We start from the raw sequence: 14,030 nt of genomic DNA on the forward strand, positions 1-14,030 counted from the left end.
ATGACAGTAGTTATATCATTTCTGGTCTTTTATGAGTAAGTCTTTTTAGAGTTTTGGATAAATTAGAGATGAGACATCTTCAGCTGCTCTGTTATTTACCTATAACCACGTAGGTTATATATGAATACTTCTGTATGGGTTACCCAGGCAAATGTAAATGGCCCTTCCGGTCTCTTGGCAGACTAGTGTATTTCCAAGAAGATCATTTGAGTCCTCAAAGCATTCCTAAATCATTGTTATGCTTTTTGTTGTTGTTGTTAAAGATTCGGCAGGATGATACGAGTTCATCCATCAATTTCCTAACTCGAGTTACTGGCATTGGGTAAGAACTATTTTTTAAGCAGACACAATAGTATTGGTTTAATTTTTTATGTCAGCCAAACTAAAGTGCATGCTGTTTCCCTTCAAAACCCGTACCTTTCCACCTCTGTGCCTTTGCCCACACAGCTTACATAGCTTACATGTCTGAGGCTGGTTCTCCAGATGCTGCCTCTGCTGTAAAAGCCCCATCTGAGGCAAATGTAAACTTCTTCGTGAAACCGTTTTGATTCCCCAGCCAGAAATAATCCCTCCTTCCTCTAATCTCCACTGACACTTGCTCTTTGTACATTTTACCACTCCCTCCAGATTATGCCTCATTTGCTTCTCTGAGCATGATATTTATCTTAAGCCTTTAAGCTTTTTTCCATAGCACCTAGCATAGTACCTTATGAATTTGAAACAAGCACTCAAGCATTTTTTAATGAAGGAATCTTTATCTTAAAATTGGAACTAGCATGAAAGAGGACTTCTTTGGCACTGGACAAAGTAAAGATGAACATTGAAATATTAAGTCTGTAATGCTTTACTTAACTCTAATCTTCATGGAATGAGGCTTTTTTTTTTTTTAGATATATACAATCTTTTAAATTTAGGCAACATTTTGATGAAAGTTACTCTAAAATAGTTTAAGTTCTTATATCTAGTATACTGAAAATGAGCTTGACTCCTTGGGGACCGAAGGCCTTTATAAAATGTTAGTTAGACGTTGTTTTAAAGAGCATCTGTTATATTATCCTCTTTTTCCAGGCCAGAAAACTAAATACAGAAAATGAGATAACTATGGCAAAGTCAGAATTAGAACCTGTGTCTTTTGACTCCCATTTTAGTTCTGTTTTTTCTATACCTCATTGCTTCTTGACATGAATATCAGTTTTTGTACCACACAGTGTCTGTACAAAGACTCTGTCATTCCCATCTCAGTTTAATATCATCTCAGAGATCTTCCCTCACCATCCAATCTAAAGTAGGACCCAGCCGGACTGGCCGAGTTGTGCGTTGGTTAGGAGTTGGTTTGGGATGCCAGCTCTGAGCAGCAGGGCCCTGGTTCAGATCCTACATATGAGGCCCAGTGATGCTGCACCCTCTAGCTAAAATGGTGAACAACAGCTTGACCTGAAGCTGGGCTGCTGTGAGTCGACGGCGTAGGCTGCAGTGGGGCTGGCCAGCAGCTGGTGTGCGCTTTTGTGAGCTGCCCTGAGCCGCTGTGAGCTGCCGTCCAATGGCCGGCGAGCAACTGTCTCACTCGGGAAGAGCGTAATGATAATACCAACATGGGTCAGTGAAGCGACGTCCTCCACAACTAGACTGAACAACAAAAGGACAGCAACTTGTCTGTTCCCCTTCCCTGATTCCCAACGCTGTTCCCTCTCCCCAATTCCCCAATAAAATCTTTAAAAAATAAAAAATTAAAAAATAAAGTAGGACCCAGCCATTCTATCATATTAACTTTTAATTCATCTACCTGATAAATTTTTTCTTGTTTGATTATATATCTGTTCTCTCTCTCTACCCACTAGGATGTGGGTAGGTAAGACCAGGGCCCTTATTTGTCTTATTCCTGCTGTATTTTCAGCACCTAGAAGAGTATCTGGCATATAATAGGACTTCAGTATATTTCATTGAATGAATGAACAGTTTTCAAATGCCTGTATGTCTGTTTTATAAGATACGTGGGCACTATTGACACCTAGCTGTTTAGACATCTTTTTCATGTCCAAGTTCATGGTAGCTTTTCTAGATTGAAGCTTCAAGAATTCTTCTCTTTGAATAAAATGGAACATTGCCAAAGTAACCATGCAACATAGCTCAATAGTAACTCTGCGGTTGACAAGAGAAGGCTTAATTGGTTATTTGTTACAAGGATCCCGAGTTTCACTTGATATTGAGATAATGCTTTTCTTTCTTTGTAGTCCGTCTGCTGCAAGGAAGTTTGTAGATGAAGGAATTAAAACATTAGAAGGTGAGTATGTATAATAGGTCAATATTATTCCAGGTTAAATATGGGCCTGAAGGACTGTTAATGCTCTAACAAACTAGAACTTGAAAAACCCTTTCTTTCTTTTCAACTCTACGGTAGAGAGGAGATGTAAAGAGTAGTTTATATTCCCATCTTAAACATATTTATGTTTGTAACTCAGAAGAAAATGAAGAAGAGCAAGAAGTGACTCTTTGGTTTTAAAGCAATGATTTCATTTGCAGATTTTTAGATGATTTAAATTGCCTTTGTTTCTTTAATAACATTTTAAACAACAAAGCCCTACACACTCATCTTAAAAGCCAAGTTGTATATATTGAGAAAGATTCTTAAGAGGCTTGTAATGCTTATTGAATGAATGTTTGCTTTCAAAGAAGTGATAAAAATAGACCGTAAGTAATTATGAGACATTTTTCTTAACATAGCAATCCTTTAAATATAATTTATTTTTTCATACATTTCAAGGGTGTGTGTGTGTATACATATATATATATTCATTATAGTATATCTGTAGCATTTGGGTTTTAATATTTGTGATTTCAACTACTTGGAAGTAACCCAACTGGTTAGGTAGACAGGTTTTAAAGACTGACCTTGGTTTGAATCAGGTCTTTACCACTTTATTAAAATGAATGATGGTGGCATTTCACTTTTCATCTATAAAATGATATTATAATTTCTGCCTCATATGATTTAATGAAATAATGTATGTAAAATATTTAGCAGAGTGCTTGGTACCTAGTAAGTACTGAAAAATAGTAACTGACTATTAAGAGGCACTATTAATTAGTAATTACTAAGAATTTGTGAGCCACATGGCTAGAGAATGAACTCTACCACATCTCAGAGTTTGTGCTTCTCTGCTGGTGGTATATGTAGTTTATCTGAGTGAAATATTGAATAAAGGGGTCAAGAATTTGTTTCTCAAAAGTATTCAGTTGTATCCTTGGGAGTGTCAAGGATCTACTGTAATGGTTTTCACATCACAGTTCACAGATATATAATAACTGTTGATATATCTACGAGTAATATAACAAATTCAATATTCCTGTTTCATTTTCACTCATGTTCTTTAGTGTTTTCGTGTACACACAAGTATGAGAAATATTAATTGCTCCATGTATAATAAAGTTTCTTATTTTTCTCCATTTTATATTTCCAGAGAGAATTTATATTTGTGAATATAAGGGTGATTATAGGAATTGCTTTTGAAGCACACTTATCTTGCTGTTTCTTTAACAAGGATTACTCCTGTACTCATGCCCAGTAAAAGAACATCCAAATGGAATAAGTCACTTTTAGATTTAAGATGTGATGTTATGATATGACAGCTTTTTTAATTAAAAAAGGAAGATAATACCTCTCTTTTCGGCAGGCATAGTGCACGTACAAATTGGTACTCAATAAATACTAACTGAATGAAGGATTAAATGAACAACATGAATGAACTTAGTTACTCATAATACATTCAGAATTTGTGGTTCCTACTGCTGCTATTAACCGTAAATTGAACAATATAGGTTCTTATAAAGCTGCTTTTTGCTGTAATGAAATTTGGTATGATCTTGGTATGTTTACTATTCCATGTAACTATAATTGAAATTTTGATTCAGTAAACAAAAAGATCATGAAATAACTGCTAGGTTTTACCATATTGATTTGAAGAGTTACTTTTATCTAATTCTTAATATCTGAAAATTTTTTTTTCATTGCCTTTTCAAAATCATCTATTTCAGTGTATTTTCCAGGTAGTTCTCTGTAAAAAGGATCACTGAATTTAACATTTTTTTCCAGAAATGTTTAAGTTAGCACCTTAATTTTTTTCATCTTCTATGCAGATCTCAGAAAAAATGAAGATAAATTGAACCATCATCAGAGAATTGGGCTGAAGTAAGATAGCACATTTTCTTTTGAAACTTGAGATGTAAAAGTAAAATTTTTATAGCCATTTTTCTATACATCATAATAATTCTTAAAAGTTAGCTGAACACACCATTTTTTTTCTATTCAGAAATGCTAAGATTTGTTGTAGACTCCTATAAAGAATATGCCTATATTCATGTTTTGTTATTGCTTTCTAGTTTGTTTGCTTGTTTTGAGTATTTCCCTCATTCTCTTGACTTCAGCAGGAAACTTCCTCTGAAAATACATAGAACTCAGTGCATCAGTCAGTCAGCGGGTGTTTATTTTATACTTCCATTGCACTGGATCTGGGGTAAGGATATAAACAGGCTCAGTGTAGCTCTGAAGTTTAGATTCTACCTGAGACGTTAGAACATGAACGTGAGACACTAAATTTAAATAAAAAGAAAAACTTTAGACACCTAAATAACAGTAAAGGATCAGCTAGTAGGCATGTTGTATGTGTATGTCAGCATCATCTATTATTTTATGTGCCAGATAAAATCTGGAGCCCCCTTTCTAATTGATTATTTAAAATACATAAGCTATGTACATGCATAAGCATGTATCTCCTCTAGCCTTGTTGGTGATTCAATTCTAATAAACTTGGAACTTTCCTGTTGATACCTTACCATAATATTTTTAAACTTATACTGCTTTTCCAAAACTTGGAGTCAGTAAGAAGAGACCAGGATAGTGTAGTTCTCACTTTCCTTGCCTTTAAATAGTAAATAGAAATCTTCTGAAGATCTTGGTTGTTGTGAGAATTGGTTTTGAACGGGTGCTTTATTCTTAGATGTTACTAGATTTCATACTGAGATAATATTTTTATAACAATGTTATTGTAGTAGAAGTCATATACCACATAAAATTCACCCATTTAAAGTATACAATTCAGTGGTTTTAGTATATTCACAGAGTTGTACAACCATCACTACAGTCAATTTTAGAACATTTCTGTTATCCTAAAAAGAGCCCTTACCCATTGATAATCACTCCCCATCTCCCACCCCCCAGCCCCTGGCATCCACTAATCTATTTTCTGTCTTTATAGATTTGCGTATTCTGGACATTTCATATAAATGAAATTATGCAATATGTGGTCTTTTGTGACTGGCTTCTTTCACTTAACATAATGGTGTCTGTGTTCATCCATGTATGACCCTACTAGGATAATATTTTAAAATATGATAATTTTGTAAGATTTAAGATCAATAAACTATAACCTTGATTTTCCAATAGGGAGCAGTCTAATTTGGAAAGATACTGACTTAAATGTATTTATTTACTCTTGGTATGGGAAGTCNACCCGGGAAGAGCGCAATGATAATACCAACATAGGCCAGTGAAGCGACGTCCTGCACAACTAGACTGAAGAACGAAAGGACACCAACTTGTCTGTTCCCCTTCCCCCGATTCCCCAGCACTGTTTCCCTCCCCCAATGCCCTAATAAAATCTTTTAAAAAAACAGTAGGGTTTTTAAGGAAAAATCATATTTGCTGTGATAATTTTCACTGGTAAGATATAAGAATTCATTGAACTACAGATACCATCACTTTTTTTTCCCAAGCTACTATCAGTTACTAGAACTTCACCAGAAATTACTTTCAGATTTATTTAAACTAACTGAATCACTAGATCAAAATTAATTTTTTTTGTTATCTGCAGAAATAGACAAAAGCTAAAGCTAGTTTCCATTCGTCACAGGGCACCATCTCATTGTTCTCTAGCCCAGTCTATATCAGTTGCTATAAGAGACACGTGTCTGGAAATATTTAAAAATTAATGTCTGAAATTTCTACTTGAATACAATAATTAGTCCTTTATTTTGAAATATTTCCAACTTTTCAGATTTTTTGGCATACTCTTAACCGGGCATGTTGTCGATTGCCAGTCACTTGACTTCGACATAATAGTCCAGGACCACAGTCACACCGCTGGAAGATTTCTGGAGCTTGAGCAGTATCTTTATGCCCTCTCCTAGAGCACACCTGTCCCTCCAATAGGACTGGTTTACATATTTTAGTCCAAAAATGACGAGCACAGCAAAGTCCAGGTCCACAGTCAAAAGTTCTAAGACAGCTTTCCCCCTCTTGTCCTGTAACAAGATTAATATGAGCTTTAGCAGTGGAAGTGGTATGTGGAGGGAGTGCTACGGGGATGAAGGTATGGGATATAGGACTGAAGGCCACAAAGTGAAACAGAAACAGCATGCAGGTTTCCTGGAGCTCGAGTTTATACCAAAAGCAATAATGAAACAAATTTCAGCCCTACTTANTGGAGGGCAGTGTCACTGGCCCTCATATGTGGGATCCGAACCGGGGCCCTCTGGCGTCCCAAGCCAGTTCTTAACCATCGTGCCACTCGGCCGGCCCTTAGCATGATAATCTTGAGATCCACCCATGTTGTTGCAAATGGCACTATTTCATCTTTCCTTATGCCTAAGTAATATTGTATTGTATATATGTACCACATCTTCTGTATCCAGTCAGTCATTGAAGGACACTTTGTTATTTTCCTCTCTTGGCCACCGAGAATAATGCTACAGTGAACATAGGTGTACATTTATCTTTATGGATAAATGTTTTCAGATTTTTTGGGTAGATACCCAAGGTCATATGGTAATTCTATTCTTAATTTTTTGAGGAACTTCCTTACTGTTTTCCATAGTGACTGTACCAGTTTACATTCCCATCATCTGTGTATGAGGGTTCCTTTTCTCCACAGCCTCTCCAACACTTGTTATTACTTGTCTTGTTTGATAATAGACATTCCAACAGGTGTGAGGTGGTATCTCATTGTGGTTTTGATTTGCATTTCCCTAATAGCAAGTATCACTATATGATTTTAAGTTAAGCCTGTCTCTCCATATCCTATTTTCCATATTTTCAAAATTAGAGGATTAAAATTAACTAGTTGTTGAAATGTGTCTGTGCACCAGAAATACCTAGGAAGTTTTTTAAAACATACACATTGCTGTACCCTGCTACAAACCTACTAAATAAGAATCTCCTTGGGTGGGGCCTTGGAATCTGTATTTTCAAAACGTAGGCTATCTTGCACAGCAAGCCATGTGCATGCTTAGTTGACTAGGACAACCTTTCTGGATTTATATTTTTCAATTTTATTTTACTTTTATTACTGAGTAAGTTATATGGTTATGTGCTTTCATATAAAAAAGGTACGCAGTGAGAAGGCTCTCTTCTGCTCTGTCCCTATTGACTCCCTTCCCTCCTTCCCTCCCTCCCTCCTGTCCCGTTAACAACCATTTTCTTGTGTCTTCTTTCCATGTTTCTGCATGTAAATGTGAATATACATTCTTGGTTTCCTCCTTTCTCTCTCTTTCAAAAAGGTAATATAATACATACACAGTACTTTACCTTACTTTTTTCACTTAAAAATACATCCTGGAGATCTTTCCATATCAGTATATAGAAAGCTCCGTATTCTTTATGGCTGCATAACATTCGATCATCTGGATGTCCCATAGTTTATCTAGTCCTCTATTGATGGCCCTTCAGGTTGTTTCTTGCTTTTTGGGGGGTTTTTGCTCAAATAGTTTGGGGTTTTTTTGTTTTGTTTTGTTTTGATTTGTTTGTTTTTACATTTTTGGTGGTAGGTGGATGTTGGAAGACATTCAATTTTTAAGAGAAAGAAATGAGAAAAACAGAAGACAATAAATTATTTTGTTGTTGTTAAAATAGTTTCCATGAATGTTCTGGGATCAGCACAAATTGAATCTAGTCTTCTTTATGTTTAAATATCTGGTTAAAGATTATTGATCCAGAGACACTGCAGGATCTTCAGTGACCAACACTATATTTTTCATTTATTATACTTATAAAAATGAAAAGAGAGGCAATAAACAATTATTTTATGCCAGCTGTGTGCCAGGCACTATTCTAGATGCTTTTATATATGTTCTTATTTAGTTGCACAATGGCCTTCAAAGTATTTTTAGTAGTTTGTAGACAAGGAAATTGAGGCCTAGAGGAATATAGTCTTCATTTTTTAAAAAGATTTTATTGTGGAATTGGGGGAGGGGAACAGACAAGTTGCTGTCCTTTTGTTCTTCAGTCTAGTTGTGGAGGACGTCGCTTCCCTGGCCCACGTTGGCATTATCATTGCGCTCTTCCTGAATGAAGCAGATCAGTCGCCGGCTTCTGGACAGCTGCTCACGGCGGTGGTTGGCGGCTCACGCTGGCCACTCACGCTGGCTGCTGGCCACACACGGCAGCCCATGGCAACCCACTGCAGNGGCCCCTAGAATATGTTTTTTTTTTAATAAAATTAAAACATTTATCAAAGGAAGGTGAGATTTCCAGTCTTGAGAAATAAGTATCACTCATCAATGTTTTCTTGAATGGGATTTACACTGACACAAAGAGAGACCATTACTTACCAAGGGGCCAGTGAACCTGAAGACAGAAACAAGAATGGCCGGCTCACCACCTTCACACTGTCTAGCTATTTTATGACAAAGATTGGAATTTGAGACTACAATTTGTTAAAAAGCATCTTAGTGAAGTTTGTATTTTTTCTGAGAATGAAAAGTTAATGTACCTGCACATCTCTAATTTTGTATTCTGAGGATCTAAAAAGGGGAACTGATGTTCATTAAATTATAGACTGTAAAAAGATGTGTATGTAAAGTTCAGTTAAACAATGAAAGGTTTTCTTGCAACCAGTCCGTAATTATGGCTATTCCGCTGTCCTCTTGGACTGCTGACTACCTTATGCTACTCCCTACCCGATCAACCATAGCAGCTTAGGGAGAGAGATTAGAAACAGGACACACAACCTATGTGGTTTTGGTGGAGAGGAGTCAAGCCAGTTTCAGCCCATCCTTAAGAGCCTCAGAAGCGGGGGAAAGCATTTTTTTTTTTTTTTAGATACTCAGAAGCTGCTCTTACCCTTACTGCCTTGTGATTTCTTAATATTTGGCTTCCTTTTGGTTTTTTTCCCCTGAATTGGATACTCAGTTGTTCCTTTTGCATCGATGTTGTCATGGTCATCAGTCTGACTTTCCAATATTGGTGCTGCATCTTCCATTGTAGTACAAACATCTGGGAGAAAACCAGGTATAGTTAGCTATTAAAGTCAAGGATTAGAACCAAAGACATCCTAATTATCATTCTGTTATATCATTTGGCAGTACCGCTGCCTCCAGTTTATATATAACTTTCTAGATTTCTGCGACACGTGCACAAAATATTTACATGCTCGCATATGGCAAAGGAGGTAGTTAAGTAATTAATAGAATCCAAGTGAAAACAGAATTTGAAAGATTGCAACTTGTACCCTCCCTTTAAAATCATCTCCAAATTGCTGGCAAGAGTTGTTGCCAGGAAATACACTATTTTGTTACATCAAGAAAAGTCATCTGTATAAATTTACTTCAAACATGAATCCAGGAAAACTTTAGATGTGCCTATCTTGGAATAGTCTAGGCTGTGAGATTCAGATTCTGTTTTCAGTTCTGGAGCAAAGCAGTCCTGCAAGGATTTATGGTAGTTTACCATTCATGCAGAGCGTTCCTGGGCAGCACATGGCATTACGCTGGCACCTCCTCCGTAATCCACGACAAGTAGCACAGAATGGCTTCTCATCTTGGGGCTTGAGGCAGAATTTTCTGGTATTGCAGTCATTGTCAGACAAGCACTGTGAACCCTGTGAAGAGAAAGTGTTGTCACATGGTTAGGGACTCCAACAATATGTAAGACGACTTTTTATTCAAGGCAGGAAGTAGAGGAAGCCAAGTCATAGGGCACTTTGAACACTGGCAAACCTTGGGCGGCATCTTAACTTTTCAATATAATTGGTTTTCTCACAAAGAGAGAATCACCAATGAAGAGGCCCATGTGTGGCAAAAATTATTGGTGTCTGAAAAATTGTCCTACTTTTAAAACTCAACATTTAATTCTTATGCTTTGTGAAAAATGGAAGAAAATGTTGTCTCATGTGTGCCTAGATGACTATGAGATTTTTTATGTATAGCTATGAACTCTACAAGCTATGCTACAGTTTAATATGAATATCATGTTGGTGTTTGTGGCACTCCTATTCAATTTTTTATTCTAGTGATTCACATCGATTGCACCCATTTGTCAAAAAGCACCCTGGTGAGCCTTACCCAAGTGGTACGTGGACTGTCCTTTGGTTTTTAGTGATGCCTCCTTTGCATCGAGAAACAGATANTTATTTTCAAAGGTATTTTGGTTTAGCAACTTCAGTTCTCTTAAAAGCCTTTAAGTAACTATGCTAGTTAATTGTAGTTTCTTTGTATTGTTAGTTCCTCAGACAACAGAAGGGACTTTAATCCATATGGGCTCCCAGGCCCGCAATTGAATTGGCAAGAATTATTTCTAACCCTATCAGAATGGATTAAATCCTTTCTACTGTGATGATCAGTAAAACAAAATCTTATTGATCTAAAGTGTTTTTATTTTTTTTAAATGTATGTCCAAGACTTAAGAAGAAACCACTGCTTTTAGTGCCAGACCTACCCTAGTAGCTTTGGCCCCATGCTATGAAAGTTTAAAGAATAAAAATTGCTGAATCTCTGTTTTATGGATCTTGTTAACGTTTCACAATATATTCTGTGGTTTACTATTCTCTGCTAGGAAAATTAAGACTTTTGTCATTCCGTCCTAAAAGTAGAAAATAAAATAGGGCTTTCTCCTTGGTAGACTAGGGCAGTGCTTCTCGTAGGTCAGTGTGCATACAAACCACGTGGAGACTCATTAAACACAGATTCTGTTTCAGTGGGCTTTGGAATAGGGCCCAAGAGTCTGCATTTCTAGGAAGCCTCCAGTGATGCCACTACTGCTAGTCCGAGGACCACATTTTGAGTTAGAACTAACTAGAGTATATTTCATATACTATATAGTGGCTACAATGGATATCCAGCAGAAAGGAAAATCATGAATTAGGAAGACTTCAGTGGCCCTAGTTGGGCACTCAGATTCCTTTTGTAGCACTTGGAACATATGTGACAAACAGAAGCTCATGTAGGAGGATGGGGCAGTCAATATCTCTTTTCTAGTGGCTTGGTTACCATTTTTTTTTTCTGCTGAAAGTGAATCTAATACATCTCTGGGCCCTGAACCCTCTATAACTGAATTCCCAAACTGTTTCATAAGTCTCTTTTCTCTATTTACTACTTGCAGGAGTTGCTGGAGAACCCCTGCCAGTGGATAGCGAGAAGGACGTCTTTGACTACATCCAGTGGAAATACCGAGAACCCAAGGATCGAAGTGAATGAGGCCTATCCTTCCTCCCAGGCACAACCCAACAGGAGTCTTAATTTATTTCTTAACCTTTGCTATGTAAGGGTCTTTGGTGTTTTTAAATGATTGTTTCTTCCTCATGCTTTAGCTTGCACTGTAGTCAATAAAATCTCTTGGACTATTATCAGATGATCTTGTTCTTATTTTATTAGCAAGTATGTTTAGATTTATGTTCATGATCACACTTTACTAAGAGTTTAGTAGTGAGAATTAAGAGGTGAGGTGATAGCAACTCTTTAATGGGAATTTTTATTTTCTAATTTTCTCCCCTTATGCTATGAACTACATTACCCACTACCTTTCCTTCTATTTACTGATTACAAATTAGTCAATTAAGGTACACCCAGAGGCTAGCCTCTGGAAAATGGTTCAGTAATTTTTAGAAACTAGAGAACTTCATAAATTTAATTTTTTTTCTTTGGTTGGCCCATATTCAGTTTTGTAGTCTATACCTAAAATTTAAATAGAGGAACAAGTGTGTGGTTTACCACTTAAATGACACCTATAGCAACTGGTTGTAATCCATCAGAAGAGCTTCCCTAAGAAAAATCACTTCTAATTGCACCCATATGTACAAAATATGGCCTCTTAAACTTCAAACAAACAAAAATTTCACTTTTTTGCCCTAATTTTCCTTTAAGGTAAATTTTAAGTTCAAATGGTAAAAATATCTAACTAAAAACACTCATTGAAGCCCTAGCTTTGAAATATAAAAATTGCATAAATATAAAATATAAAAAGTTATCAAAAGGTAAGTGAAGTTATTGAAAACAAAATATGTGTAAATGCTTTGTAGCTTGCAAAGGACTGTACAAATGATGCTATCTTTTGAATCTTATTTCTTTATTAATCAAATTATTTTGTAGTGAAATGCCATTTCCCTTCCAAGAAATGAAAGAAAACAAACANCCCCCCCCCCCATTTCTCTGTTGTCTTCTTAATAAATTTTAACCTTGACTTTTGAATGATCTGCTCATATAAGGACACTTGATATGGTAGGCAAGTAAATTTTTAAGAAGATTTAAATGTCACAAAAATCTTTTGTCTGTTTATTCTGTCTTTGTAGATATTTTGAGGACTTTGAGAAAAGAATTCCTCGTGAAGAGATGTTACAAATGCAAGTAAGAGTGTGCTGAATTGTGTTCTTCGATTCGAATTGAGACTATCACTTGGTGAAAAGCCATTTTTAGAATAATGACTTAATTTTTCTTCTATTAGGATATTGTACTAAATGAAGTTAAAAAAGTGGATTCTGAATACATTGCTACAGTCTGTGGCAGTTTCAGACGAGGTAACATACTTCCTAATAGGTTATTCATGTCTTGATGTTAAAATTGCCTAATGTATATGAAAAATGTTGATTAAAAGATATAATTTATATTACTTTATAGATTTATTCAGACTCAGTATTAGCTAGGTTTATTTGTGTATAGATGGAAATATGTATGAAAAATTAGAGGAAATTCGTACTGAATTTATTACAGAATGATATTTTAATGACTAATTTTAATAATTTATAAAATAATTTTAGGTATGTTAAAATCTTAATAGTGGCTGTCTGGCTAGATGCTAGTGAAGCTCCAGGTAGTTTTTTTTGTTTGTTTGTTTTAGATTTTGTATTTTCTGAGTTTTCTATAATGGATCTAAGAATAATATTTCAGAAGCACCAATTCTCACAACAACCAGGTTCTGTGAATCGCCATTTACTTTGTGAATATGAGCAAAACGAGAATCACATAATCATGGTCTCTTACTGGCTCAAAATTTTGGAAGGGTAATATAACTTTAAAAATATTAGCTTTAAAAATTGGAATAGAAAAGAAAAAAACAACAAATTGGAATAGAAAAACTTTATTTAAAAGTTTTAGAATTAGGTATCTGACTGCATCTCTGGTCACTTCTGGAGTTTTGCTTAGGAAGTAGGTGATGGATTATGAGAAATTATCTGGGTAGCTGCTGTAAGAATCTGGAGTTGGGGAGTGAAAAGAACTAAGGATGTAACTGCTGCTAAGTAGAAAGAACGTTGGATTGGGACCAAAACACCTGGGTTCTCAAGCCAATCTATCACTATATGATTTTTTTAAATCTTTATTAAATTTACTGGGCTAACTTTGGTTAGTAAAATTATATAGGTTTCAAGTGTACATTTCTGTAATACATCATCTATATATTGCATTGTGTGTTCACCACCAAGAGTCAGTTCTCCTTCCATCACCATATATTTGACCCCATTTACGCCTCTAATACCACCCCCCTCCCACCTTTACCCTCTGGTAACCACTAAACTGTTGTCTGTGTCTATGAATTTTTGTTTCTTTGTTTGTCTTATTTGTTGCTTTCAGTTTTATATCCCGCCATATGAAGTCATATGGTTCTCGACTTTTTCTGTGATTTATTTCACTTAGCATGATAATCATTTTTTTTGTTTTTTTTAAGATTTTTTTTTTTAAATTGGGGAATTGCGGGGATGGGAACAGCGGTGGGGAATTGGGGGAAGGGGAACAGACAAGTTGCTGTCGTTTTGTTCTTCAATCTAGTTGTG

At 35.9% G+C, this 14,030-nt stretch overlaps 1 protein-coding gene across 1 annotated transcript in view; it reads left to right on the plus strand.

Moving 5' to 3' along the window:
- The window catches only part of POLB (DNA polymerase beta), a 32,698-nt gene that overhangs the window by 6,761 nt on the left and 11,907 nt on the right, over positions 1-14,030 (plus strand). Inside the window, exons 5-9 of the mRNA XM_019649241.1 lie at positions 264-322; positions 2,232-2,281; positions 4,135-4,186; positions 12,555-12,609; positions 12,707-12,779. Coding sequence (XP_019504786.1) covers positions 264-322; positions 2,232-2,281; positions 4,135-4,186; positions 12,555-12,609; positions 12,707-12,779 — 289 coding nt within the window. The remainder of the gene's footprint in view (positions 1-263; positions 323-2,231; positions 2,282-4,134; positions 4,187-12,554; positions 12,610-12,706; positions 12,780-14,030) is intronic.

This window comes from Hipposideros armiger, unplaced genomic scaffold, assembly GCF_001890085.2.
Source record: "Hipposideros armiger isolate ML-2016 unplaced genomic scaffold, ASM189008v1 scaffold_131, whole genome shotgun sequence".
Lineage (NCBI taxonomy): Eukaryota > Metazoa > Chordata > Mammalia > Chiroptera > Hipposideridae > Hipposideros > Hipposideros armiger.